Below are 25381 nucleotides of genomic sequence, written 5' to 3'. Positions count from 1 at the left end.
CACATATACCCTAATCTTATGGGCTGTTACTAGCTTTTTAACCCAAGCTTTTGACCACGATTATTTAGTAAAGCAAGTAGTAGACATAAACGAGAAGTGTTTACTGCCGCCTTCTACACAGGCTGCCTGACACCAACAGCCACACTACTCTCCTCACCACTTCCAAGCCAGAGTCAAACGACGCGCTGGAAAGTTTCCGTTGGTGGCGTGCTCTGTCCCCAATTTTGCGAATGGGAAGCTTTGACTCTGAGTTGGAAATCTCCTAATAGAAGTACTTGCATTTATTTTGTATTCTTTTAAACCAGATACGCTTTCCAAAGTTATCGTCTTCCTTAATATACAAATAGTCCAGCGTGACTTCCCTGTCTAGTGAAAATAAAAGAGGAGGGCTAGAAATTCACCTAATCTTTTAAGAATCCTAATTCTACATCTTAAATGCATCTTAAGAAAAGGAAGTAATTAACAGCCACATGAAAATAATGTTAGTGGATTTCTAATATGTGAGAAAAAAACAATAATACCATATTACAATGTTGAACATTTAATTGTTATCTTTGTCTTTCTTCTGCCTCATTTGGGCTACTCCAAAGCATGCACTTAGGAAAAAGTTAGGAGAGATATTTTAATCTACATTTTTTTACTATAGTATTTCTTGTGGATGAAAAAATGGAAGCTGTTGAGATTAGACATCTATTCTACAATCCCTGTTTGCATCTCTCTCATTATCACAAATAGAAAAGTCAGCTGTGATCTGAGAGCATTTTCCCAACTTAATTTATATTCATGTTATGGGATAGCCACATTTGGGAAAAAGCTGACAATCCTAACTTTTATTTTTGGTATTAATTTCCAAGGACTTAGGTGAGTTTTTAAAGATGAATTCATTTTCTGCCTCTCAGGAACATCTTGCCTTGAAATAGTTACCACATCCTAGCAGTACCCCATTGGAACTGCTTCCCAGTGTCAACAGATGCTGGTTTACCGAGACCCTGCTGCAGAGTTCCCTCCTCAGGGTGGCATTTAGCTCAAGCTTTTTGAGCCTAAGTAAAATATACCACGTAGTGGCTGATGGAAGAGAGCTGCGCTCCTGCTAACTGTCAGGTCTGGTTAAGAAATAATTCAGGAAGCCAAACGACTGCGACTACAAAGGGAGGTTCACAACATTCTTAAGCTAATATTACCGTTATGTGGGATTACTACGGGTAGTGATGTAAATGACTTAAAAGTACATCTTGGTCACCTGCAGGACCAAAATGGACAGGACATCCCAGAGCTGCCGGTCCAGACTGCCAGACAACACTGCCTTGAAGCAGCAGCGATTACCTGCCTACCGGCTGCATCTCTCGGCCACCAAAGTCCTCTCTGGCTTTTTTGCCACAGGAGCATTCTGCCTTGGCATAGGCATCGTCCTTATATTGTCTGCAAAGAGCATCAAGGAGATAGAGGTCTGCCTCCTCTTACATGTCTAATGCAGTTTATAAGAATTTTCTGTTTGGGGACTGTAAGTGATTGGGCCATTTAAGAACACAGCCTCTCAACAGGGAACTAAATGAGACTAGACCATCCCTGTTTCAGCTGGCAGGTGCAGATGGTGACAGAGCCTCTGTTTGGTGGCTTCATTCATCCCCATTCCCTCTTGATAACAGTCCCTGTCACTGTCACACTGGTCGCCTCAGCCATGCTTGTTTACAGGAGGCTGGGAAGTCAGAAGGTTTCTATGCTGGCGGAGGACTGAACGAGCAATTGGTAGAGGTGGGAGGAGGGGAGGCGAGGCCAAGTGCCTGCCAGGTGCCCATGACTCGTGCTAATAGGAGTGAAGAGCCAAAGACAGAGGTCTTCAATTTTGCCCCACTTTCAAGTATAGTGACTATGTGTTTGCAAATGAACTCTCTCTGAGATCATCACCTTCATCTAGAAAAGGCAAGAACCCAAATCTTTCTGGCCTCTTAAGGACACTTAGCAAAATAAAACAAGTTCTACTCAGTGAGTAAAGCTGAAGCTAAGGGCATACACCTCAGTCACAAGCCTTTTGCCAACGTGACTAACAAGCTGGTGGAGGATGAGACTCCCCCACCCCGGAAGCTGGTCTGAACAGAGGTGACGAGAGCTGGTCTAAGGCTAAATCGGCCATGCCCATAGTCAGTCAAATGAATTAAGCAAATGTCTTATTTAAATCAGCTCTGAGCAGATTACCAGACATCCCAAAATGCGTGACCTTCCCTCTAAAGGCAGTCATGGGAAGCTGACCTGTTCCGTCTTCCCACGTGGCTAGCAACAAAATTATGAAGGCCAAGTATGTCAACATCGATTTCATATTCACGATTATGTGATGGTGCTCAGAGTTCTGTTGGGTATGCAGATGAGTCATAAGTAAAAGTTGGTTTCTGCCCTCAATGAGCTAATAATGATAGAGTAGGTAGGACTGTGGTAGGAACAGAGACCTCGGCCATGGCCCCTTCCAAGTACATTGCCCAGTGCCTAACAGGCACAAATGTACTGACAGAGTGAATTATTGCAAATAATGAGGACTTCAAAAAAGAGAATATCAGTTCAGGTCCTACTCCTATTGCCTTTCTACTTAATATCTCCTGCTGCCCCTCCCGGCTGCGCCCATCTTATCTCTCCAGGAACCAGGCGTCCCTAAATCTTTCAAGCCCTCCAGTGTGATTTGGAAACCAGCAGGCCACACCAGGCGGCAGAGGCAAAATGGCAGGAAGAAATTAAACTTGCCTTGTGGAAGGGGATAACAAAGTAATTGGCTTACAAGGTTAATATTCATTTCCACAAACAGCTCCCCGTTAACTTTTCTGTTTTCTTCACCAACCCCTTTCTGGTTCTTCCCCCACTTCCTATGTCCTCCCTGCTTCCTTCCTTCTGGTCGCCCGCCCCACCCACTGTGAAGTGCAGCCTCCACGAAGAGACAGCTGCTGCTGAATGACGTCGCCCCCTGCATGTGAGGAGGGCCTCACCCCATGGTTCTCTAAGGCCACTCTGCAAACAACTTTCAACAGAATGCTTTTATCATAATGTTGAGGGGGGGTTCCAAATGTTTTGGGTGGGTTTTTTCAGTCACTTCAGACTGAACTGTTTCTAACACTTTGCTTTTATGCAAGAAAACCAGAAACCACCCAGAGAGTGGGATCCCCTTCTGCACACAGAAGTGTTTCACCGTATCGGGTGATAAGAGGAAGTGCATATCCCAGGCCAGTGCAATCGAGCGCAGACCTAGTTGAAAGAAGTTCTGACTGGGCTTTGCCCTTCTCACTTAGCCCTGGAGCACAGCAAGGAAGTGCCTTTTTGCAGGATTTTGGAGGGGCAAGAGTGATAATTTCTCCCCGCCCCCCCGAATATTCTATGAGGAACCAACTAGAATCTGTGCTGTCCTCTTAGAGCTGTGGGCTTACCAAGCCAATTGAGCACCAAAGTAGACAACAGGTAAGAGTTATGTTGTCCTCATAAAATTGTTGGAGCTAGAAAGCACCTTAGGTATCATCTCCTCAAGAATCATTTGACCATGAAACACATTTCTTTTCTAATTCTGCATTGACAGAATCAGTCGAGTAGAATGTGTACTACAATGATCTGTCGACATAAGAAACATTCAAACCTGTAGAGAATTTTTGCTCGATCAACTGATGGCAATTGCAGGGAAGCAAACTCTCAACAGACTGAGAAATGCTCTGGAGAAGGGCAGTCTAGTGCCTTATTTTATACATTAGAATCAAAAGAGGAGGCCAGGGGGTGCAGGAAATCCACTGGTGATAGATTAGGGAGGCAGGAGAAAGCAAAGGTGGGGGGAACCTCTGGGATTGGATAAAAGATGAAATGGTAGACACATCTTTTACATAGGTGGGCACAGGAGAGTTAATGGGCAACAATTAGCATGGTCATAATAACAATGAGGGTCTGTGGCCATTCCCTGGTGCACTGCCTGTGCTTTGAGGGGTCCAGGAAAAAGAAATTTGATATTCCAAAGTTATGTTATCATAGACATAAATAGACAACAGACAGGCTCAGTTAAGGTAAAAACTGGCCTTTGTTAGGGAAAAATACCGGCCTGGGACATGACTACCTGCCATGAGCTGCTTTAGATAGAAAGTTTTAATTTCAGACCATCCTATGTTGTTAGGTCTCTGAGTTTGTAAGGCTGCCACGCAGGCCCCCCGCCTGAGCTTGTCAGGTCTTGCGTGTGGGCCCTTCTCTTCCACAGACCTCACACACCAAATACTTGCTGGATGAGACGATGCTGATGAATAGAATGTGGGCCCTGGAGTTTGAGTATTAACTCAGGTCAGGGACTGGCTGAACTAGAATCCCAGTTCCTCAGTCACAGTTCAGTGTGCTAGCTCTCAACTGCAACAACAGCGCTGTTCTTTAATGCTTTTTAAAAATTAGAATGCAGCTTCACCAACAGCGAAGGCATCAATATTTTACAAAATAATCGTTCAAGCCTTACCAACTGGGGCTCATCCACATGGCACCTTGATGCGTGACCCAACAATTAGTGTGGAAGGAAACAGGACTCCAACCTCGGCGGGCGAGAGGGCCAGGAGCTGGGAGCGCCCCGGGTCAGAGCCCTGCTCTCCCACGAGACCCAGCACTTCCCCTGCTTCCCGCCAGGCTGTGAGCCAGAACCACAGCCAGAAGTTCCCCGTATCCTTACCTGTTCTTAAACCAGCAAACAGGTCTCCATTCCCTCTGGAACCTACGTTTGTGGGTTACAGGGTCACTGTCCTCTCCCAGCAGCTCTCTCCTTCAGGGTCTAGAGCACGTTTGTCCTCAGCCTCCATGCAGGGGTCAGGGGAACGTGTGCCACGTTGCACTGGACCATGGTGAGTCCAGGGAGGCACGTGTCCCAAGAGAGCGGCTTCTCCGAACGTCCTTCAGAGAAGCAGGCGTCTGCAGCTCAGCCTTCCCGGTCACAGTGCAGGCCATGCTCCAAGCATCTCCCACAGATCCATGCTTGGTTAGGGAGCTCCCACACCGCCCCCTCAGCTCTCTCCTTACACCCTCTCCTCCCACATGGCTTCTACTACTTCACTACAGACCAGTGGCTCCTTCTTCCTTCCTATACCAGGCCTTGTGGTGGAATTTCCTTCTCTTTCATCCCACCCCTATTTAAATGCTTGGCCTACAACTTATTATGTGACCTCATATCCGACCCTCCTATGATGTGCTACTTTGCCAGTTCCGCCATATCTTTTACCTTTTCGCTGCCATCTTTAGTCCTGACAGGAGTTCCCCCTGACACAGGGGCATCCGTCTCCCCTGGCTGTCGTACAAGTCACTATACATTCTTAAAGTCATGTACCCCTTTTGCATGTACTCCTGAGGCAGCACAGCTATTAACTTGCTGTAGTTATGCAGAGTACCTCAAACACCATATGTCTACTCCCCCTTATCCCAATCTAGGTTTGTGGGGAATATGCTTTGCTATTTGGGGGGACCCCTGCTCTGTACCCCATTACATTGATGCCTGTTTAAAGAATGATTTAAGTAGATGTAAGCATCTAAATACAATTAAGTAGCCTTTTGCCTAATCTTTAATTTAGTACTAACACTTTTCCTATTTGGCTTCAAAACTCCCAGTGGCTTTGCAAGGAGTTAAAATTCCTTCTGTCTTGTTAGTCTCCTCACCCAAAGAACCCTAAACCCCACCGGCCATTTACCAAGGAGAAAGTCACTCCCTTGCTTCCCTGCTCCTCCCCCATTCCCATAATCCTTTTTTTCCCTCACAAAGTGTGTTCTTTATTACTTTATCAGTTCTAAAATAACATCTTCCTTTTTAAAAGTTTAAGACGAACAACAGTTACAAATACTGCAAATTCATCAGCAAAGAGTTAGGTGTCAACATGTTTTTTCTTTAAATTTGAACACATAAGGGAGAAACAAAATAGATTATAAACCTCATTTGACCTGATCTTATAAAAAGTCATCCCAGCTGTCTTCAGTCCTGCTGTCTCCAGATAAGAGTTCCAGGAGGGGTTTGTGTCACTTTGTCCACCCACAATAGGTTGGGTAGGATAGTCCATTGTCATGGCCTGGACACCACCTTTCATTCTGGACTGCTCGACTGGCATTTGGCTTTACATTCCAAGAGTACCTCCTTGGTGAACAGTCGTTTCCAGGGGGCTGGCAGGGTTATGGCCTCTCTCGTAAACGTTCTGAGTCTGTGAAAATTTTCTTACTGACTTGCAAATCTTGAGTCAGCATGTGGAAATGCTGAGAAGGTGTTGGGCAACCTTGGGTTCAATGTATGTTATTCCTAGGTCCTTGGATAACAACTTTATTGGTGGCGTGACTGGTTCCACCACATAATGTTGAGTATTCAAAACCACTTGGTCTGGATGCACTGGGATCCCTCTCCTTTCTGAAAGTACCATTCTGCAGGTCTTCGGTGTAGTCTTCTAAGAACTTACCAACACACAGAGAAAAGCAGGAGCTCACAGCAGTGCCCACAACAACCCTGGGTGCCTGAGACGAGCATTTCCTGTAGCAGGAAGGTGCGCAGCCTCTGTGGCCTCTCCTCGAGCCTCCCTTCCTCCCTCTTCTTCCAGCTGCAGGACCTTCACATAACTGAGTCCCTCAGCCAGAGCTCACAGGACTTGCTCATTTGGGACATACTATCCTTGTTCATAGTGTCCACTCTACCATTTTCACAGAATTCAACTTTTAAAAAATAGATGTAACAACATTTTAAAATCAGAATGATTCCACACATGTCAATAACCCTACATTTTGGAAACAGTTCTTTCTCTATGTTTGGTCATTTTTAATATCTTCCTCTATATGCCACGTAGAAGAATTCATTAGTATAAATATTTTCCATACAATAAAATGGAAAAACAGTGAAGTGACTTCCCCATAAAGCTGATTAGACTCAGGCCGTAGGCCCAGCTCTTCTGAGACATTGACTAATACTTTCCTAACGACACCTCTTTATGATCCAGGCATAAGGCTTCATCACAACAGGTTACATAAATATGCAATAAAAACACTGAATTCCAGGTCAGTGGCAAAATGCTGCAGGTCCCAAAATGAAAGACCGCACGAAGGCCCACTCCCCCAGAGCATCTGCAGAAACACTCGTCCTCCACAGTGGGCTGCTCTGTGCTCATGGCCAGACAACATGCCCTGGACCCAGACAGCTTGAAGGCTTTGGTGAGCTCGGGGCTTGAATTTTAAGATATATACTCATGTAATTTCTTTTTTTTTTTTCAGTAAATTCATTGGTGTGACAATGGTTAGTGAGATTATACGGGTTTCCAGTGTACGGGTTCTGTGACACATCATCTGTATATTGCATTGTGTATCCACCACTCAAAGTTAAATCTTTTTTAATAAAGGAATTTCTTCATTAAATTCTTTTTTAAAATTTTATTTATAGATTTTAGAGCGAGTGGAAGGAGGAGAGAGGGAGAGAAAGAGAGAGATCGATTTGTTGCTCCGGTTATTTAGGCATTCATTGGCTGACTTTTATATGGAACACAGATACAGTAGAACCCACCACCTGACTGCAGACACAGCAGAACCCATAACCCTACCGCAGACACAGCAGAACCCACAACCCCACCGCAGACACAGCAGAACCCAACCTTGGTGCGTCAGGATGACATTCTAAGCAGCTGAGCTACCTGACCAGGGCCCAATGTCAAATCTCCTTAATTTTTCTTTTTCCTACCTGACAGATTAATTACACAAACATATGTGCAAATTGTGCAGAACTGCGGGAAAACGCCATTAATTTTGACAAAGACTGCACCTGCTCCATTCCTTTTTACCTGCCAGACACAATGCAAGTAAGTGAAATTCGAGAGGCTTCAATTGGCTATATGCTGATCTCTTCCCATTTCAGACCTGGCAGTGAGTGCATGGTTTCCGTCACATGCTTCTCCGAACTGAAAATACAAAAAATAAGACAGGGTGGGAGTAGAGGTGTCTTATAAAGCTTTGAGTTCATGTATGACTCTTCCTCCCTTTTTTCTCCTTTGGGATTTTGTTCTCCTTTGTTTTTAAGTTTCCGGATTCTTTACTTACCCAACTTTGTAACACAGTTCCAACATCAGTCCAACAGGTTTCACTCCAGTGTCAGCACAAGAGGGGATCATAGAGGTCATGGAATCTAACCACTCATTTTATAGTGAGAAAATTAATGGGCTGAGAGGTTAAGTGACTTAACCAAGGTCACACAGTGAGTTAGTGTCAGGGGTCACACCTGGTGGGACTCTCCTTGGGTCCCCCCAAGTCATTCTACATATGCAATTGCCTAATCCCTAAGGCAAGTCTTGGCCTGGCTCTCAGGCACTGTGAGAAATGCCAAAGAAATAGTAAGAGAGTCTCTAATCTTGGGATGATTAAAGTCGTGTGTTAGTTAGTCCAGGTCCTCTGAGAAGCTGATGCCAAGACAGGATTAGACATGCAAGAGATTTACTGTGGGAACTGCCTGTAAGGGAAAATGGGGAGGGGGCTGGCGGAAGCTGAGAGAGCCATCAGACCACTACACAGCTCTGACCCCTATAAAGGAGAGGGAAGGGAAAAGAAGGACGGAAGCTAGGTCTTAGACAGTAGTGTATTCTTAAGGAAGTTTCAGCAAGGCTCAGTGAAATTGCAAGGTTACTGATGACTTCCATGTGAATAAATCCCACAGTGAGTCCTTGGTGCCTTGTCAGCCCACCGGACAAGGTGATGGATCACTCCCTCGTCCTTGACACACTTGCTTCTCTTGGCTTTCAGGATACCACACTCTCTTGGAATTCCTCCTAGCTCTCTGGCTGCCCTTCTGTGGTTTCTTGCTGTTCCTCCTGCTTTCCTCAAACTCTGTGTCGAGAGCTGCAGGGTTTTAGTCTTAGTCTTCGGTCTTCTCCTCCCTCTGTGCACTCACTTCCTTGGAGACGTCATCAACCTCCTGGCTTTAAATGCCATCTGTTGCCAACACTCTTTTATATCTCTAGCCCAAACTTCTCTTCTGACGTCCACACTTGTATTTCCAATTGCCTTCCTGATGTCTAAATTTGGATGACTAACAGATATGTGAAGCTCAACATTTCCAGAGCTGAACTCCTGACACCGGCTTCTTCCCTCCAGAAACAACCCATTGCACCCACAGACTTCTCAGTCTCAGCTGATAGCAGCTCCATCCTTCTGGTGCCCAAGCCAAAGGCCCAGGAGCCATTCTGAACTCCTTCTGCTCTCTACCACCTCACATCCACTCCCCCTTTTTACTCCTGTTTACTTTTCCTTCAAAATACAGGGTCTGGCAGAAGTAAGGCCTGCTTGAATGTGGTTGGTAGGGTAATAATATAGGTGTAATAATTTATAGTTTTAATTTGAACATGTCACCTAAAATGTCATATGATGTGCTTGAGGGGGATATTGTTATGTTACAGAATGGCATGCTCATGATTTTGTAACAGAAGATTTTGTAATAAAAAAGAGCCATTATTTGTGGTGGACCCTGTATATCCAGTCTGCCCACTTCTCCACACCTCTGCTACTGCTACCGAGCTCCATGCCACATTCAACTCACACCTGAATTTCTGCAGTGATCTCCTAACAGGTCTTCCTGCTGGTGTCTGTGTCTCAACAGAGCAGCTAGAGTAAGCTTTCTAAAGCATAAGTCATATTATGTTATTCCTTGGCTTAAAAATTCCTGCAATGGCTCCTCTTCCCACTGAGTGAAAAAGCCTAAGGCTTTACAAGGCTCTACATGACCCGGTCTCGTATCTCCCCTCTGACCTGATCTCTCCATTCTCTTCCACCCACCGCCACACCCACCGCACTGACTCCTCGTTCCTCAGACAAGTTGCACGTGCTCTCGCCTTGCGCCCTGAGCCTGATGTCCACTTGGCTCAGGTCTTGGCTCAGCTCTCACCCTAGCACAGCCTACGCTGGCCAACCTGTCTCATACTACTGCCTGTATACTCACCCCACCCCTGCACTCCTGACCCTTGTTACCTTGTTGTGATTTCTACTTTTTCCATAATACTTACTGCCTTCCCGTATGCTGTAGAAATCAACAGTTTATTTTAAACATGTATTGTTTGTTGTCTCTCACTGTTGTACCATAAGCACCTGTAACAGTGTCTGGCACACAGTAGGTGCTTGATTATGTTTATTGAATGAGCATATGAGTCTTCTCTTCCTCTACCCTGCACAGCACAGTTCATTTCACATGGTAGATGTGCAGAAAATGTTTGCTAAAATATTAAATGGATGGAGGAAAGATGAAGTGCTATATGGCTTTATGTTCTAGGAAGCTTTGGTTTTATGTGTCTCTTTCTTATTCCCCCTTAGTCCCAGAAGAAAGTATGTTGGTGTCAGTGATATTCTAAATACATCTGTGTTGATTATGGGCAGCTCTGGCCATTTCTGTAAGTCAGATATAAATTATAAGGACATCACTGAGTTGTACTTCAGTTATGACTGAAATCTACATAAAGTCAGTGGGGGACGTTTTACAAATGTGTTCTTTTGTTATAGGTCAAAAATTCTAGTTCTCTACAGCTATACCCTCTCTTGCCTTCCTCAGCTCCCTCCACCCCAAAGTAAAAGTGAGTGCCACTTAATTTGGGAGAGGGGAAGCTTAAAACAACAGAAATGTATTCTCTCACAGTACAGGAAGTCAGAAAACTGAAGTCAGTATGTCAAGCAAGGTTGTTCCTTCTTGGGGGCTCAGACTACTTACAGTTTTGAAGAAAAAGACCCAAAGGGCTTCAGTTCTCATCTGTCTGGGTTCTTTGAAACCCTAAAGGCAAATGAAGCTGCTAACCATTCCTTCCAGGCAGCGGCTTTCCCGTAAAAACCCAACCTACCACTAGGCCAAGGACAGGGCCTTCGGCTCTGCAGTCCGCGCACAAGACCTGTGCTTGGCGATGACTCCGCGTGAGACTCGCGGCCCGAGACTCGGGATCCCGCGCCGAGTGCCGCTGGTGTAAACGGAGGGAACTCCTTAATAAAGTCCATGCCTCCAGGACTGACCGAAACGATGATGATCATTGAGGCCTTGTTAAACTAAGTCTTGGGCAAAGAATCACTGAAAAAAGGTTATAAAAACACTCCTGTCCCTAGTGTGGTGAGTGTTCTCTGCCTATTTATTTCATCATTTATATGAATATATAACTTTGGGTAAGTAGAATTCTCTGTTTAGCTTCCAAGAAAATGTATGGTAAATTCCTTTCTGTGGATTTTATGTCTTTTATAGTTAAGGGTCAACAACAGAGGTTTCCTCCTTGGGTGAGGAAATGTAATCAGTCACTCCCGCTACGCCTGGCCTGTTCACCTTCACGTCCCTGCTCTCTGTCCAGTGTGCGGCCCCTGCAGCTTTGGCACGGCCCGGCATCTCCCCTTCTCCGCGTCCAGAGACTTTTCTCTTGCAAGTGACTGAGCTCGCCAGCTTTTGTTGTTTTCTCTAACTGGCCACACTTACTATTGCCTTTATTTCCAGCCGGCCCTGGGTACAAGTCCCCATTTTCCAGACTCAGCCTCCTAAAGATCACAAGGGTGGGGCCTAAAGCCTCTCCCAGTGCTGTTGTTGCAGAGTGTACGAAAAGCAATTGAGGAGGGGAGTTGCAAAGAATACTTTGTATTTCTGGCACTGAGTATAGCACCTAACATTTGCGAGGCACATTAAATCAATGTTAAGCCATCATATATTTTTGGATGCAGGCCTCATTATCTTGAGGGTAACTCATATTAATTATGAACAGCTACACTGGCCTTTCTTTTGCATTATATATGCTGTTAGTAGAATCTGCATCAAGTCTGCCTAGAGAATTTCCAGAGCCTTGGTACACTACATTACCATACAGGTAGAAGCGTGATAGTAGCCTGACTGGGCAGCCTCATACAGCGCTGTGCGTGAGAAGACACGACCCTCATAGCAACAAGTCTGCTTGTAGCCAAGGTGAAGATCACCTTTTTGGGGGCAAGTGAATTATTCCATCTTTTTTCTCCCGTAACAAGTGGTTCACAATTTCTTGAGCGAGTACTATGTGCCAGGTACTGTGCTAGATCCTAGGGATAAAAAAACAAAAACAGTGGGAACTAGACCACAAAGAGCCAGCATGCACACGCACAGTGGCCCCGATTTTAATTTGCGCTTCGTGGGCTTTCTTTGAAATCATGTGACTTTGACACCTACTACAACCCTAGACAAAGCATTTTTCTAGTATTACTGGGAAATAACAACATTTGTAAAGTCAAATTTTAAATATTGAGATTACAAAGCCTGGTTATGAAACTTTTTTTCAAGGCAGGAGTGTAGCAGCCCTTATAAAAAACTAAAAATAAGTTATTTAGTCATTTTAATAATTATTTATAAGCCAGGATATTTCAACACTGATTTTTATTTTTATTTTTTAAATATATTTATTGATTATGCTATTACAGTTGTCCCATTCCCCCCCCACTCCACTCCATCCTGCCCACCCTCTCCCTACCACATCCCCCCCACCCCCGCTATAGTTCATGTCCATGGGTCATACTTATAAGTTCTTTGGCTTCTACATTTCCTAAACTATTTTTACCCTCCCCCTGTCTATTTTCCACCTATCATCTATGCTACTTATTCTCTATACCTTTCCCCCCCTCTCCCCCTCCCACTCCCCTATTGACAACCCTCCATGTGATCTCCATCTCTATGGTTCTGTTCCTGTTCTAGTTGTTTGCCTAGTTTGCTCTTGTTTTTGTTTTAGGTGTGGTCGTTAATAACTGTGAGTTTGCTGTCATTTTTACTGTTCCTATTTTTGATCTTCTTTTTCTTAAGTAACTCCCTTTAACATTTCATATAATAAGGGCTTGGTGATGATGAACTTCTTTAACTTGACCTTATCTGAGAAGCACTTTATCTTCCCTTCCATTCTAAATGATAGCTTTGCTGGATACAGTAATCTTGGATGTAGGTCCTTGCGTTTAATCTTGGGTAATGTAATTATGATGTGCCTTGGTGTGTTCCTCCTTGAGTCCAGCTTCTTTGGGACTCTCTGAGCTTCCTGGACTTCCTGGAAGTCTATTTCCTTTGCCAAACTGGAGAAGTTCTCCTTCATTATTTGTTCAAATAAGTTTTCAATTTTTTGTTCTTCCTCTTCTCCTTCTGGCACCCCTATAATTCGGATGTTGGAACGTTTCAAGATGTCCTGGAGGTTCCTAAGCCTCTCCTCATTTTTCCGAGTTCTTGTTTCTTCATTCTTTTCTGGTTGGATGTTTCTTTCTTCCTTCTGGTCCACACCGTTGATTTGAGTCCCAGTTTCCTTCCCATCACTATTAATTCCCTGTACATTTTCCTTTGTTTCTCTTAGCATAGGCTTCATTTTTTCATCTGTTTTTCGAACAGATTCAACCAATTCTGTGAGTTTCTTGATAACCAGTGTTTTGAACTGTGCATCTGATAGGTTGGCTATCTCTTCCTCGCTTAGTTGTATTTTTTCTGGAGCTTTGAAGTGTTCCGTCATTTGGGCTATTTTTTTTTTTTTTTTTTTTTTGTCTTGGCGCATCTGTTACTTTAAGGGGCGGAGCCTTAGGTGTTCACCAGGGCGGGGTAACGCTGGTCACTGTGATGTGATGCTGTACGTGAGGGAGGGGCCGAGAGGGAGCAATGGCGCCCACTTCACTCTCCTCCGGATTTCAATCTTTCACTCCGATACCCACAATCAAACTGGGCCCCTCTGGTGCTGGTTCCCAAGTGGGTGGACCTGTGCACGCCCCAGGCCCCTGTGGGTCTCTCCAACGACCTCTCCCATGAGGCTGGGAGTCTCTCCTGCTGCCGCCCCAACCCCCATGGGCGCTCTCAATCAGAGGTTTGAGGCTTTATTTCCCCGCACTGGAGCCCTGGGTTGCACGGTCTGCTTTGATCCTCGCCGTTCGTCTGGTTTATCTGTGCACAAATGTGGGGCCGCGGGGTGCTACCCACTGCTCTGCCTGCCCCACTTTCCGCAGCTCTGAGTCCCGCCCTCTCGGTTTATCTGCGCAAATGTAGGGCCGCAGGGTCTGCTAGTGCTAGGACTGCCTGCCCCGTTGGTCCCACACTCCGCCAGTCTCGGTCCCGCCACAGCCACGCCAGTCCTCTCCACCCTGGTGCCCGTCTCCGCCCCTCCTACCAGTCTGGATGAATATTTATTTTTTATTTCCTTGGTGTCGGACCCCCTTGCCGTTCAATTCTCTGTCAGCTCTGGTTGTGCAAGGAGGCGCAGTGTGTCTACCTATGCCGCCATCTTGGTTCTCGAATCTGATTTTTATTTTTATAGTTTATTTTTTTCAGTTCCAATTGGCATTCAATATTATATCCAACACTGATTTTTAAAAATGATTTCTTAGCAGTACAATTTACAATAGCCAAGTGCTGGAAGCAACCTAAGTGCCCATCAGTAAATGAGTGTATAAAAAAACTGTGGTACATTTACACAATAGAATACTACACAGTAGAAAGAAAGAAGGAGCTCCTACCCTTCATGACAGCATGGATGGAACTGGGGAGCATTATGCTAAGTGAAATAAGCCAGTCAGTGAAAGACAAATACCATATGATCTCACCTATAAGTGGAACCTAATAGACAAAATAAATAAGCAAGCAAAATAGAACCAGACTAAAATAAAGAACAAACTGACAGTAACCAGAGAGGAGGTTACTCCCAGAGAGGAGGGGAATAACGGGGGGAAAAGGGGAAGGATTTTCAAGGAACATGTATAAAGGACACATACGGAAAAAGCCAAAGGGGGTAGGATCAAGGGTGGGAGGCAGGGATGGATGGGGCAGAGAGGGGAATGGTGGTGGGGAAATGCAGACAACTTGAACAAAAAAAGTGATTTCTTGGGTTTCTATTTGATATAAAGAAACTTACAGTTCCCATCATTTTTTTTCTTTACTACTTTTCATATTTTGAAAATTCTGGCCATGTTTATTAATATTCCAGTTTTTATCTTACTCTCTGTTGCTTTTCCCTTTTCTCCTTTACAGGGTAATGTTTATATGTACTATAAATTGTATGGCTTCCATCAGAACCTCTATCGATACATTCTATCCAGAAGTAATAGCCAACTAATGGGTAGAGACATAAAGGTAGGTAAGGCTTCATTTGCTTTGGCATAATGCAACACTCCTTTTTTTAAAACCAGATGGATCTTTCAGTCTAAAAGAGAGTATGGAAAATAAATTCAAGACAGAAGTGCTCATTTCATTCTTGCATAAATTAAAGGGGCTGGTAATCAGGATGACTGCTGTTGGAAAGAGGAGCACTTCCCCTCTTCAGAGCAGTAATGTGAATCTTGTCCCATCAAATGGTTATGCTTTCATGCACCAGCCATTTTTATTTGACAGTACTTCATATTAAAATATGATACATATTGGGTTGTTCAAATCTTAGTAATAACGAATGTGTCAGAAGGGCAAATCTTTAAGTACTTTTCAACCACAATTCAGGATTTTATGTTTCTGTTCATAAAGTTGATGGCGTAGTCAATGGACACATTGATTTCAATATTATTTCTTCACACTTACTATCTGTAGTTATTGTTAAAGTTGCCCCATTTAGTCGATGAATTCACCACCCATTTTGAAGGTAACTTTGGGCAGTTTTGTCTTGGTCGGGATCACACTCTGTCTAGCATTGTCTTTCCTATAGTTGGAGCCTTCAATTCAGACAACTTTAAGAAATTGGGCTCTACTTGAACAAAAGCCTTTGGTTTAATTGAATACCCTTGCAAATCTAGGATTGCAAAATTTTATTCTTGATAGATGATATTCAGCACGTTGGCCTGAAAAGCTAGAAAGAAGCCCTTTTTCCACACTGACATTATTATATGAACATAACAAACATTATTTTTAGCAACAATTCTTTTAAAAATATATTCTGGTTTTTAGGTAGATGGATTCCCTGTAATAAGTCCTCTAGCTATAGACTCATGATTTTGATACCTTTTGGAATATAAATTATACTTCAATAAAAACATATTTTAAAATGTATTCCATTGTAGATTAGGGCGATATTTAACACAGCCAGCAAGGTAAATTTCCTTCCTACAGATGTATTTGGTGTGCTATGTACTGTTAACGAGAAAAAAACTACACACACACATGCACACACACACACCTCCCAAACACAAAACTGTTCTAGTCTAAGCGAAGCAGGTAGTCCATAAGCTTAGTCTGTGTCAATAAACCAGTGTGGGCTGATTTACATTGCCGTCGTTCCCACTTTCATCATTCTAAAGGCGGTTACAAAAGCACTTCTCAATCATGTATCATCTTGCTTTCAGGATGTTGGAAACTGTGATTCATTCAGAAAGACCCACAACGGGACCCCCATCTGTCCTTGTGGAGCTATCGCCAACAGCATATTCAATGGTAGGTGACTTTTTCTATCTCTATGGTGTGCCCTTTCATGTGAAACCTAAAAGTCCAGCAGGTCATCTCTGCAGCTGAGTGGCAGTTTTCTTTAAAAATTTTGTATCCATTATCCACTGGCTTATGGTATTTCATTTGCAAGTAAGTTCTTCCTTACCAGAGATTCAAAGTAGTTCGGAGCATGAGTTAAATGGAGCTTAAGAGTATTTTTCAATAACTGGGACCTTAGCAAGAAATTTCAAATAAAAAGTGTTGGAATTCCAGCCTCTATGGCATGAAGGCAGGTGGAGTCTGCTAAAACCTTGGTTCATTTTTCATGTCTAGTTTTGCATGTCAGAGGGCAGCAAAAATGCTTGCTTGCATCTCTAATACAACTTTTCATTTCCCTACAGACACCATTATTCTTTCATACAACCTTAACTCATCTATACGTATCAAAGTCCCAATGTTATCAAGTGGAATTACATGGTGGACAGATAAGTTCATCAAGTTTCAGAATCCAAACTCCAATAATCTTCCTAGTGCATTTGCAGGTAAGATCCATACATTAATTTAATATTTTTATTTACTTATAGGAACTTTGGTTTTTATGTGTGAGGAGATACTTATGATTCCTCCCTCTTTCCTTCTCTGTTGACTTCCTTTTTGTTCTAACTCGCCCTCCCCGTGAGCGCTTCCATCACACGCCTGAGAAACATGAGGCATTGTGCCAAGCTTCCTTCCAGTTTACCTTAGTGAAAGGGCAGCGTTTTAAGAAACTCGTTACTTCATCTAAAATTAGGGTGACCATGTAAGTTTTGCTCTGAACTGGTGCACTTTTGAGAATGAAAGGGGATGCTAGAATTACTAAAGTTATATATTTATTTGAAATTCATATTTATTGATCAGTAAATTTACATGACCATTTTGGTAGACCTATAAAATAATTCTATTACAAACTACTTTTAAAATGATAGTATGTAAAATATTAAAATATGTCTGTGTACATTAAACGAACTTTTAAAAAACAACTTTGTTACCTAAACATTAAAAGATAACATAAGCGCCCTGACTGGTGTGTCTCAGTGGGTTGGAGCGCCGACCCACAAACAGAAATGCCGCTGGTTTGATTCCCAGGCGGGGCACATGCCTGGGTTACAGACCAGGTCCTCAGTTGGGGGTACATGTGGGAGGCAACTGATAGACGTTTCTCTCCCTCTCTTTCTGCCTCCCTTCCCCTCTCTAAATATAAATAAAATCTTTTTTTTAAAGATAAGCAAAATAACAATTCTGGATGCATAATCACAGACTTTAGTCAGTTTCTTAGCCATATCTGTCTTCATTACATGCCCCTGTATTTTTCTAACGAATTTTTTCTTTAAAAATATTTTATTAAAATATTATTTTTATTTTTTTCACAAAATTATAATCTTTTTAAAGTTTCATTTTATGGTTAATCAATTTGTATTTATTAACACCTTTAATTGATTCTTCTCTTTTGACCCCAATTTTTTTTAATTGAAAAAATACCTATAGGTGCTAAGGTACCTATTATACTCACAGCCAATTGTACTAAATGGAGGATATTCTCAGTTTCAATTTTTGTATTGAAATATGCTGGTATTACATCCCAAATATTTTCATGAAGACCGTCTTTTCGACCTCACTTTTTTTTTCTATTTATCATTCTTTTGAATGTATTATTAAATTTAGATGCTACAAAATCTTAGACCATCTTGATATCATTTAATTCTCATGGAGAAGAAAATTTTATTTAGTTAAAAATAGGAGCTCCATCAAAATATACATCGAGATATTCTAAAGTACAATTATATATTTTAAACTTATTCTCTTGCTTTTTATAAGGGTAAATTTCAATATCTTCTCTTGCAATTTACTAAATCTTCAAATACTAAAGTTTTTTGGCATTCTATATTTCAGATACTTTAAAATCTTTTTCAACTATTTTGAACAGAAGACAACCAAAAATTGGATGATTTATTTACCAAACCAAGTTCAGGATCATTGTAGGACATGTCATTTGATGCACAAATCAGTCATTCAAAGGCTCGATCATTTCTAAAGTTCTGGTTGACGATGTGTAGAAAGACAGACCACACGTACTACCGTGCTGAAGCATTTCTTTCATTTAGCGACCATGTCATTGGAAAAAACTTGCAATTCAGTTTCATTACTGTGAACATATAAAAACATTCAAATTTGCACAACGACGCCTCTTATCTTGATTAATAAAATATTGTAGCTTGTTTAAGTATAATTGTGAATTGTGTATGTACCTCAAGTCATTTTAAGTACATTTCTCTTCGAGTTTCTCAACTAACCAAGAAAATTATCTTTACTCGGGTGTTGTGCTGCACTGAATTGTCATTTATGTTATCATCACAAAACCAAAAAGTTTACATTTGATTGTTGAATCTTTCAATTGAATTTATAGTAATATTTGTTATAGTACAGGGGTTTTATTTTCCAAATTTGAATATCAAAAACCTTTTCTCTGATTCCATGACAAAAACAAAAAAAACCCACCATTATTATAATTAATTTATTCTGATTTTTCTGTGAAGCATCTGAAGACACTGACGTAAAACTGGCTTCATTTTACTGTTGACAAAGTTCTTTTGTGCTAATGGAGCCAACACATCCAAGGTTTCCTTGGACTACAAAAAAAAATTTCTAATGAAAAAGTGAAACTAGAAGGAAACTCATTTGATCTAAATGAAAAGTCATGCCCACATACTGATCTAAATGGGCCTTCTGTAGCTACACAGGGTAAAGCAGTGTCTTTGGATACACTCTTAAAAATAAGCACAAACTTTTGAAGTGGATTCTGATGTCCTGCAGCAGATTTAGGGGATTTTCATGTGGGTCATTGACATCAGGCCAGCTCCCATGGTGGGGGGTAAATGCCTACCAACTTTGCAAGTATCACATTTAGTAACTTTCTTGAGAAAATGTACTTAATCTTACATCAAACATACATGTGCCATTTTTTAGCTTTGTATAGCAAAAGGGATTTACTAGCAAATAAAAAAACTGATACCAAACAATAAAATAGTTATATATTTACATTATGCAATAAATAACAAAACCGATGTTGCAAACTACTCTCGGCAAGACCACTCAGCATCTGTTTCCTGCACTCTGTCAAGTACATATAACATAACCTGTAACTTCCCAAGGGTCCCCCCGACCCCCCTGACTTGCAGCTTGCCAGCTTCATGCGTCTCATAGGCCAAGACAGAGGCTATGGCCTAACTGGCTGGGATGGCAAGCAGCTGGCAGGGTTCACAGGGGTATGTCATTCTGACTGAAAGGGTCTCTGGTTATCTTTCATTCATCACGTGTTAAAGTAAGCACTCCATTCACTGCACGTGGGTATCTCACACACTGTAACTAAGACCATGGTCGGAAGCTGGAAGGATAAAATTATATGTACATTATTTGTTTGGAATAAGTGCTAAATCAGACGGGATACCAGACAACAGGCATAAACTGGGAGTGTCTTAGGCAAAATGGCATGTATGTCAAAATATAATGGAATTCCTAGCTTTTGGGTTTTTTTCTCTTTTTACTTTTGTTAGCATTTATTTTATGCTCACTCTACTCCTGGGTTATAAGTTTTTGTTTCCTCGGTTTTTTCTGGGATAGCTTTTCCTCCTGTGCAGCCTCCTCTTCCGGTCTAGGAACAACCTGCTCTTTTTCAGTAGGACTCTCCCAGGCGGCAGGGAGAGCTCGTGTGGGGGTGCTTCCGCCCACGAGCTCTGTAGGTTCTACGCCGCATCCTGGGATCTTCGTTCACCTGAACGTGTTCAACGATCAGAGGATCTACATCTAAACCCTTAAGTTCAGCATTACTCTCTGCAATTTTAAGCATGCCCAGCAAAAGTTCAGCACTCTTTTTGGGCTGTCTACCCTGTGTGTCCAGCCACACACTTTGGCCTGGGCACACCCGACAACTCCAGCACTGTAACAAGGGCACGGCACACATGGCTTCTGTGAGGTGACGTCCTTCAGGTACTTGGTGGCTTTTCGGACACGCATGTCCTTGGTGACCTGGGCAGTTTCACGAGTGTTCTTAAAGTGAACACGAAGATTTGAACCTCTTGATTTGCAAGATTTTCTGTTCAAGTGAATAGCAAATTACTTTTAGAGGTCATCTCAGGCTGCTTAGGGGGAGAGCAAATTCCCAGTTTTTGAAAGGAACTTGGCAATATTCTATTCTTTTGTCTTACCACATAACCACAGGCTGTAACACAAAGGGTCCTTGGCTTTTTCTGATCTCCTACTGAGCTTTGTTCTTACCTCTGTTGTAAGAGTTACCACATTTTACTATAATTATCTGCTTGAATACCTGTCATCACCACTACATTCTGTGAATTCCTGAGGTAAGGGGTTGGATCTAGTGCTGTTTTGTATCCCTGGTGCTTGATACATACCGAGTAATCAAGAAATGCTTATTATTGAATGAATGGATACCTACAAATGACCCAACCAAACTTGGGAAATGGAGGATGTTGTTGCCTCTTTGGCCATGCTTCCCATAGTCTCTTGGAGACAGGGGCTCATGTGGAGTCAGGAGTTAGTAAGGGAGGGCGTACTTGAACCTGCCTTCTGAACAGGCTCCCTGGGTGACTCAGATGTCAGTGCCTCATAGGACGCATTGCCTGGGTCATGAGTGCTGGCTAAAGTGAGACAGGGTCCCTATTTATCATTCTGGATTCTACAAATAGTAGAACCAGTTTTATAGAAGTGAACAGTTCATTAACCAATTTTCTCTTGTTGACTAGCTCTTTAAAATTCAGTGTGGTTTTTATATATGCCCGTGAACTTCTATAAGCTTTAATTGGAATCTCTCATCCCTTGATCAAGCATTTATTGAATACCTACTATGTGCCAGGCACTAAATGTGAAAAAAGACGAGGAAGATACTGTACTCAGGAGTCCACTGTAGAGTGAGAGACAGACATGCCCGCCACGGTGAGAAGAGGGCAGTGTGAGACTGCGGGAACACTCAGCAGACTCACCCCTGGCGCCGGCCCTCGGGCGGTGCTGCCAGCGGTGCTACAGCACTCACCGCACCAGGCCTCCTGGCTTCAGAACAGGCTTGCAACCCTGTCGTCTCCACCTCCTCCCATTACCAATTCCTCACACCCGTCCACACGCCTGTCTGCCCTACACTAGATTTCCCATTTCCGCTGCCTCATCGATGGATGTTATTCTTTTTCTTTTAAATGTTAACCAAGGATCTTGTTTTCATTTTTTCACTTCAAATTACTAGTGAAGCTATGATGCTACCAGAGAATATGACGCTATCACAGAATACAGCCACAATTATTTTGCTCTACCTATTTTTTCAGTGCTTCATTTTGGGCATATAATATACAATATATAGAACTTGGTATTCTACCTTTTTTTGATCTTATGAAAGTATCATCAACATGCCTCTCCCACATTTCCTTAGAGTCTCTGTCACCATTATTTTCAATGGTTGCATACTCGGGCGGTTTACATACATGCATACTGCTTTCAATAGTCTAATTTCTGTTTCTCTCTCCTCGAGAACCCAAAAGTTATTTCTTTCTCCACATTCTAAGAAAAACTGAAGAGGGTAGGTGATTTTTCTCCACCACATCCATTATTCTCTTCCTGCAGGAACTGCAAAGCCCCCTCACTGGCCTAAGCCTGTCTACGAACTGGACGAAGAGGATTCAGGGAACAGTGGCTTCGTAAACGAGGACTTCATCGTGTGGATGCGGACAGCCGCCTTCCCCACCTTCAAAAAGCTGCACCGTCGACTCAACCGAATACAGTATTTTACCGAAGGCTTGCCTGCTGGTAATTATAGTTTCAACATAACCTACAGTATCCTTTCACACTACTTCTTTTTGCAGTGAAGGAAAGTCAGTGTCCATCTGGGCACTAGTTATTGATTTATTCCGTCCTGTGCTTTTCCATTCTTCAATCAAATCTATCTATGTAAAGGCATACACAGGCGACACTATCGTTCCTTCTCCATACAGCCGTTTGTCTCCGCTTTATATAATCAAATGTGTACTTTTTTAAGGGCTAACAATTAATAGCACCATCAAGTAAGTAGATGCAGGTAAGTAGGGAAGTAGATTTCTGTCCCCCAAGAAAGATGAACTAACACGGCCTAGAGATCTGAAACCCTGAGGAGGAGCCTGCTGTATAGGATGCAATGAGATGGGGGACCGTGAAATAAAGGGGAGTGGTTTGATAAACAGTAAATTTGGAAAATGGACTAAAAATAACTAAAACTGAGAGACACTGTAGAACCTTTTATTCTAGACAAAAGCACCACAGACCAAAGGAGCCCTGGGCTCAAGGGGCAGCTCCAGTTCATCCAACCCCCGTGGGGAGCCCTCCGAGCCCCACCCGCAGGAGCTGCGCTCACCCCACGGAGGCAGGAAGCCAGCCTGCCTGTGCTCGTCAGGGCCTTTTGGTTATGGACAGTCCAGGTTGGGAGACATGTGCCTGACATGAGCTTCTGGATTTTTCCACTTACTTCAAAAATACAAATGTAACTCTTGATTTTAAAACAAAAGGACTTCACTTCAAAATGACACCAAATACTATCTCTTAAAAAATTATATATTGAAACACAATTTACACTAACTCTGGTCTTCAGACTTAAAGTCTCTTCCTGATTCCCCCTGAGGCAGAACTCTCTGGGAGGCAGAATCTTTCCAGGGCTGTCCACAGCTCTGAGAGGTCAGCCCTGGGCATCTCAGGGCTGCTGTTAGGAGTGACTCATGGGACCCCAGCAGGACCAAGCACCAAATGCTAAGGCTCTCCATTTCTTTACCTCTCCTGGAGCTTGAATGAGAAATTCTTGGGGATAGTGAATGACTGCTTGTGCTCCAGTTCCCTGCTCCATCTTTTCTACCCTAGAGTGAGGGCTCTTCCGTCCTGACAGGGGGTGGGGACGTTCCTCAGCCAGACATACCCCTACTGATGGGACACCATCTACCTGCCAGTTTGCTCCCTCCTTTTGTTTACTGACCAGGAGTACTGTTTGCCTTAGTTCTTTCCTTTAGCAGGGCTTCTATTCCAGTCTGTGAATATGAAAGCCATGAACTGCTCTCTGGCAACATTATATATACAGATCAAAGTGTAAGCTATTGAATGCTGTCTTTTAAACAAGATTTTTCCAACCCTTCCTTCCCCACACCCAAAAACTTGAGATCAAAAGTTGTTGACAATGGTCTCTGGAGTTGGGCCTTCTGACTCTCTTGACTCTGTGACAGCCTTGCCATAAAGCAGTTACAGCTGCAATCAAGAAATGGGGTGGGGGAGGGGACAGCCATCAGGAACTGCTGTCCTTACAGTGCTTGGCAGTGAGCTTGGGCAGCGGGGAGAGGAAGGGAGTCTGCATTCCAGACAAAGGAGACACTCTATTTCTCCTCATGGGTGACTGCATTCACAGTCATATTTTAATGCTGATGACTCTCAAATCTAAATCTTCCACACAGAACCCCAGTCTGGAGCCTCAATCCTATCCCTGCTCTGCCCGGGTTGAGCCCTGGTGTGAGTATTACCCAACCAGCCTCATGGTCTGGCTGATTGGCACAGAGAACTAAGCCCGAGCTGCTGAAAATGCCTACCACTTCTAACAGAGAAAAGATGTTCTTTGTGTGAGGAAAAGACCCTCTCCTAGAGCTGAGGCAGATGAGTGGAAGTGGCACCCAAGGACCTGGTGACAATGAGGAATTTTGATGTGAGAGAGAGAGACCTGGTTTCCTAACAAGTTTCCTGGGGCTGTAATAAATAGCATGCTGCCAAAGGATGTGAGGCCTTTTAAGAGCTTTGCTGGGAAATGCTGCTGCCCTGTGCCGTTGCTATGAGAAGGCTCTATTTGTTTATTAGTTGGTTTACAAAAGGCACCAGATGTTTAAAAACCTCAGACCACATGCATAATCAAAATGACATCATTAAAATGCTAACGATAGCAAACCCACTTCAAACTCTTTCTCCCCAGCAGCGAGGATGCTGGTCTTTTTAAAACCCAGACCAATGCCCCACCTTTAGTTTGCCCACCAAAAATGTTTTGCCATCTAGCTCACTGTTTTTTGTCCTTCATGCCTCTTGAAGAATTTTCCCTGAGGTAGGAATTCAAACCTTACTTTGAGTATGAAGGACTTCAGCCTGCCCTGGGTCTCCTGATTCATAAAACAAAAATATAGGTTTGCTGTAAAACCTATCTGTATCCTTTGCATTTTCTTGGGTTTAAATATATTTGTTCTTTTTTTTTTTTTTTGTCTGTAAGTCATTCAGATCTATCTGTGTCAGAATCTCTTTTGTGCATTACAACTACATAGAGAGAAGGCTCATTTTCACTTAATTTCATTCCAGTAAGACACAATGCACTCTTTGGTAAATATTAGACCACATGAAATTGAGTCATCAACCCTGTTTTCACCTACAAAAACAGCAATGTGTACGGTTCACCCGAATGTACTTAGGATATGCAGCTGCATGCAGATCTGAGAAGCGTGAAGACAGATCCTTAACAGATCTTTCCGTAGACTTTCCCGTAACCAGATTCCAAGGAGAAAAATCTGTTGTTCTTTCCACCCTGACTTGGAGTGGAGGCAGTAGCCTTTTCTTAGGTCTTGCCTACACTGTGACAGGAGCCATGACTTGGTTGGCCTCTTTTTCAATGATGGCCATTCACCTGATGCAGAAAGAAAGGAAAATGTGCTTCTCCAGCTGTCAAGTCAAGCTTTAAAAAGAAAAAGAAAATACAGAAACAGACGGTGAAGTAATGGAGCCAAAGATTTCTGACAAAGCTTGAAGTGACCAGGCCATTTTTCATCGAGGGGAAGTGCGTTGATGAACCAAGTACAATCCCAGGTGGATAAATGAGAGTTTCAGAGAGAAGAAAAGGAGGAGGTGGGGGAGGAAGAGGAAAAGGCATAATTATGTATAGTAATATGTCCCTGGGGATTATAAATCGTCCTTTAGCTCTAAACCAAGTCTCTGATATTTATTTAAAGCCCTGTGCCTAAAGGCAGGTGAATGCCT

The 25381-nt window shown here is 42.9% G+C and overlaps 1 protein-coding gene across 1 annotated transcript; it reads left to right on the top strand.

The window, feature by feature from the left end:
- The first annotated feature begins 1253 nt into the window (after positions 1-1253).
- On the top strand, positions 1254-25085 carry LOC112302529 (cell cycle control protein 50C-like). Its single transcript, XM_024558129.2, has 7 exons — positions 1254-1445; positions 7689-7799; positions 14951-15052; positions 16249-16336; positions 16729-16869; positions 21989-22198; positions 24883-25085. Exons 1-7 carry the CDS (start codon positions 1254-1256, stop codon positions 25083-25085), a joined length of 1047 nt encoding a protein of 348 aa, XP_024413897.1.
- The last annotated feature ends 296 nt before the right edge of the window (positions 25086-25381 follow it).

Source organism: Desmodus rotundus, chromosome 2 (genome assembly GCF_022682495.2).
Source record: "Desmodus rotundus isolate HL8 chromosome 2, HLdesRot8A.1, whole genome shotgun sequence".
Classification (NCBI taxonomy): domain Eukaryota; kingdom Metazoa; phylum Chordata; class Mammalia; order Chiroptera; family Phyllostomidae; genus Desmodus; species Desmodus rotundus.
This window is presented reverse-complemented; position numbering and strand designations above follow the sequence as displayed.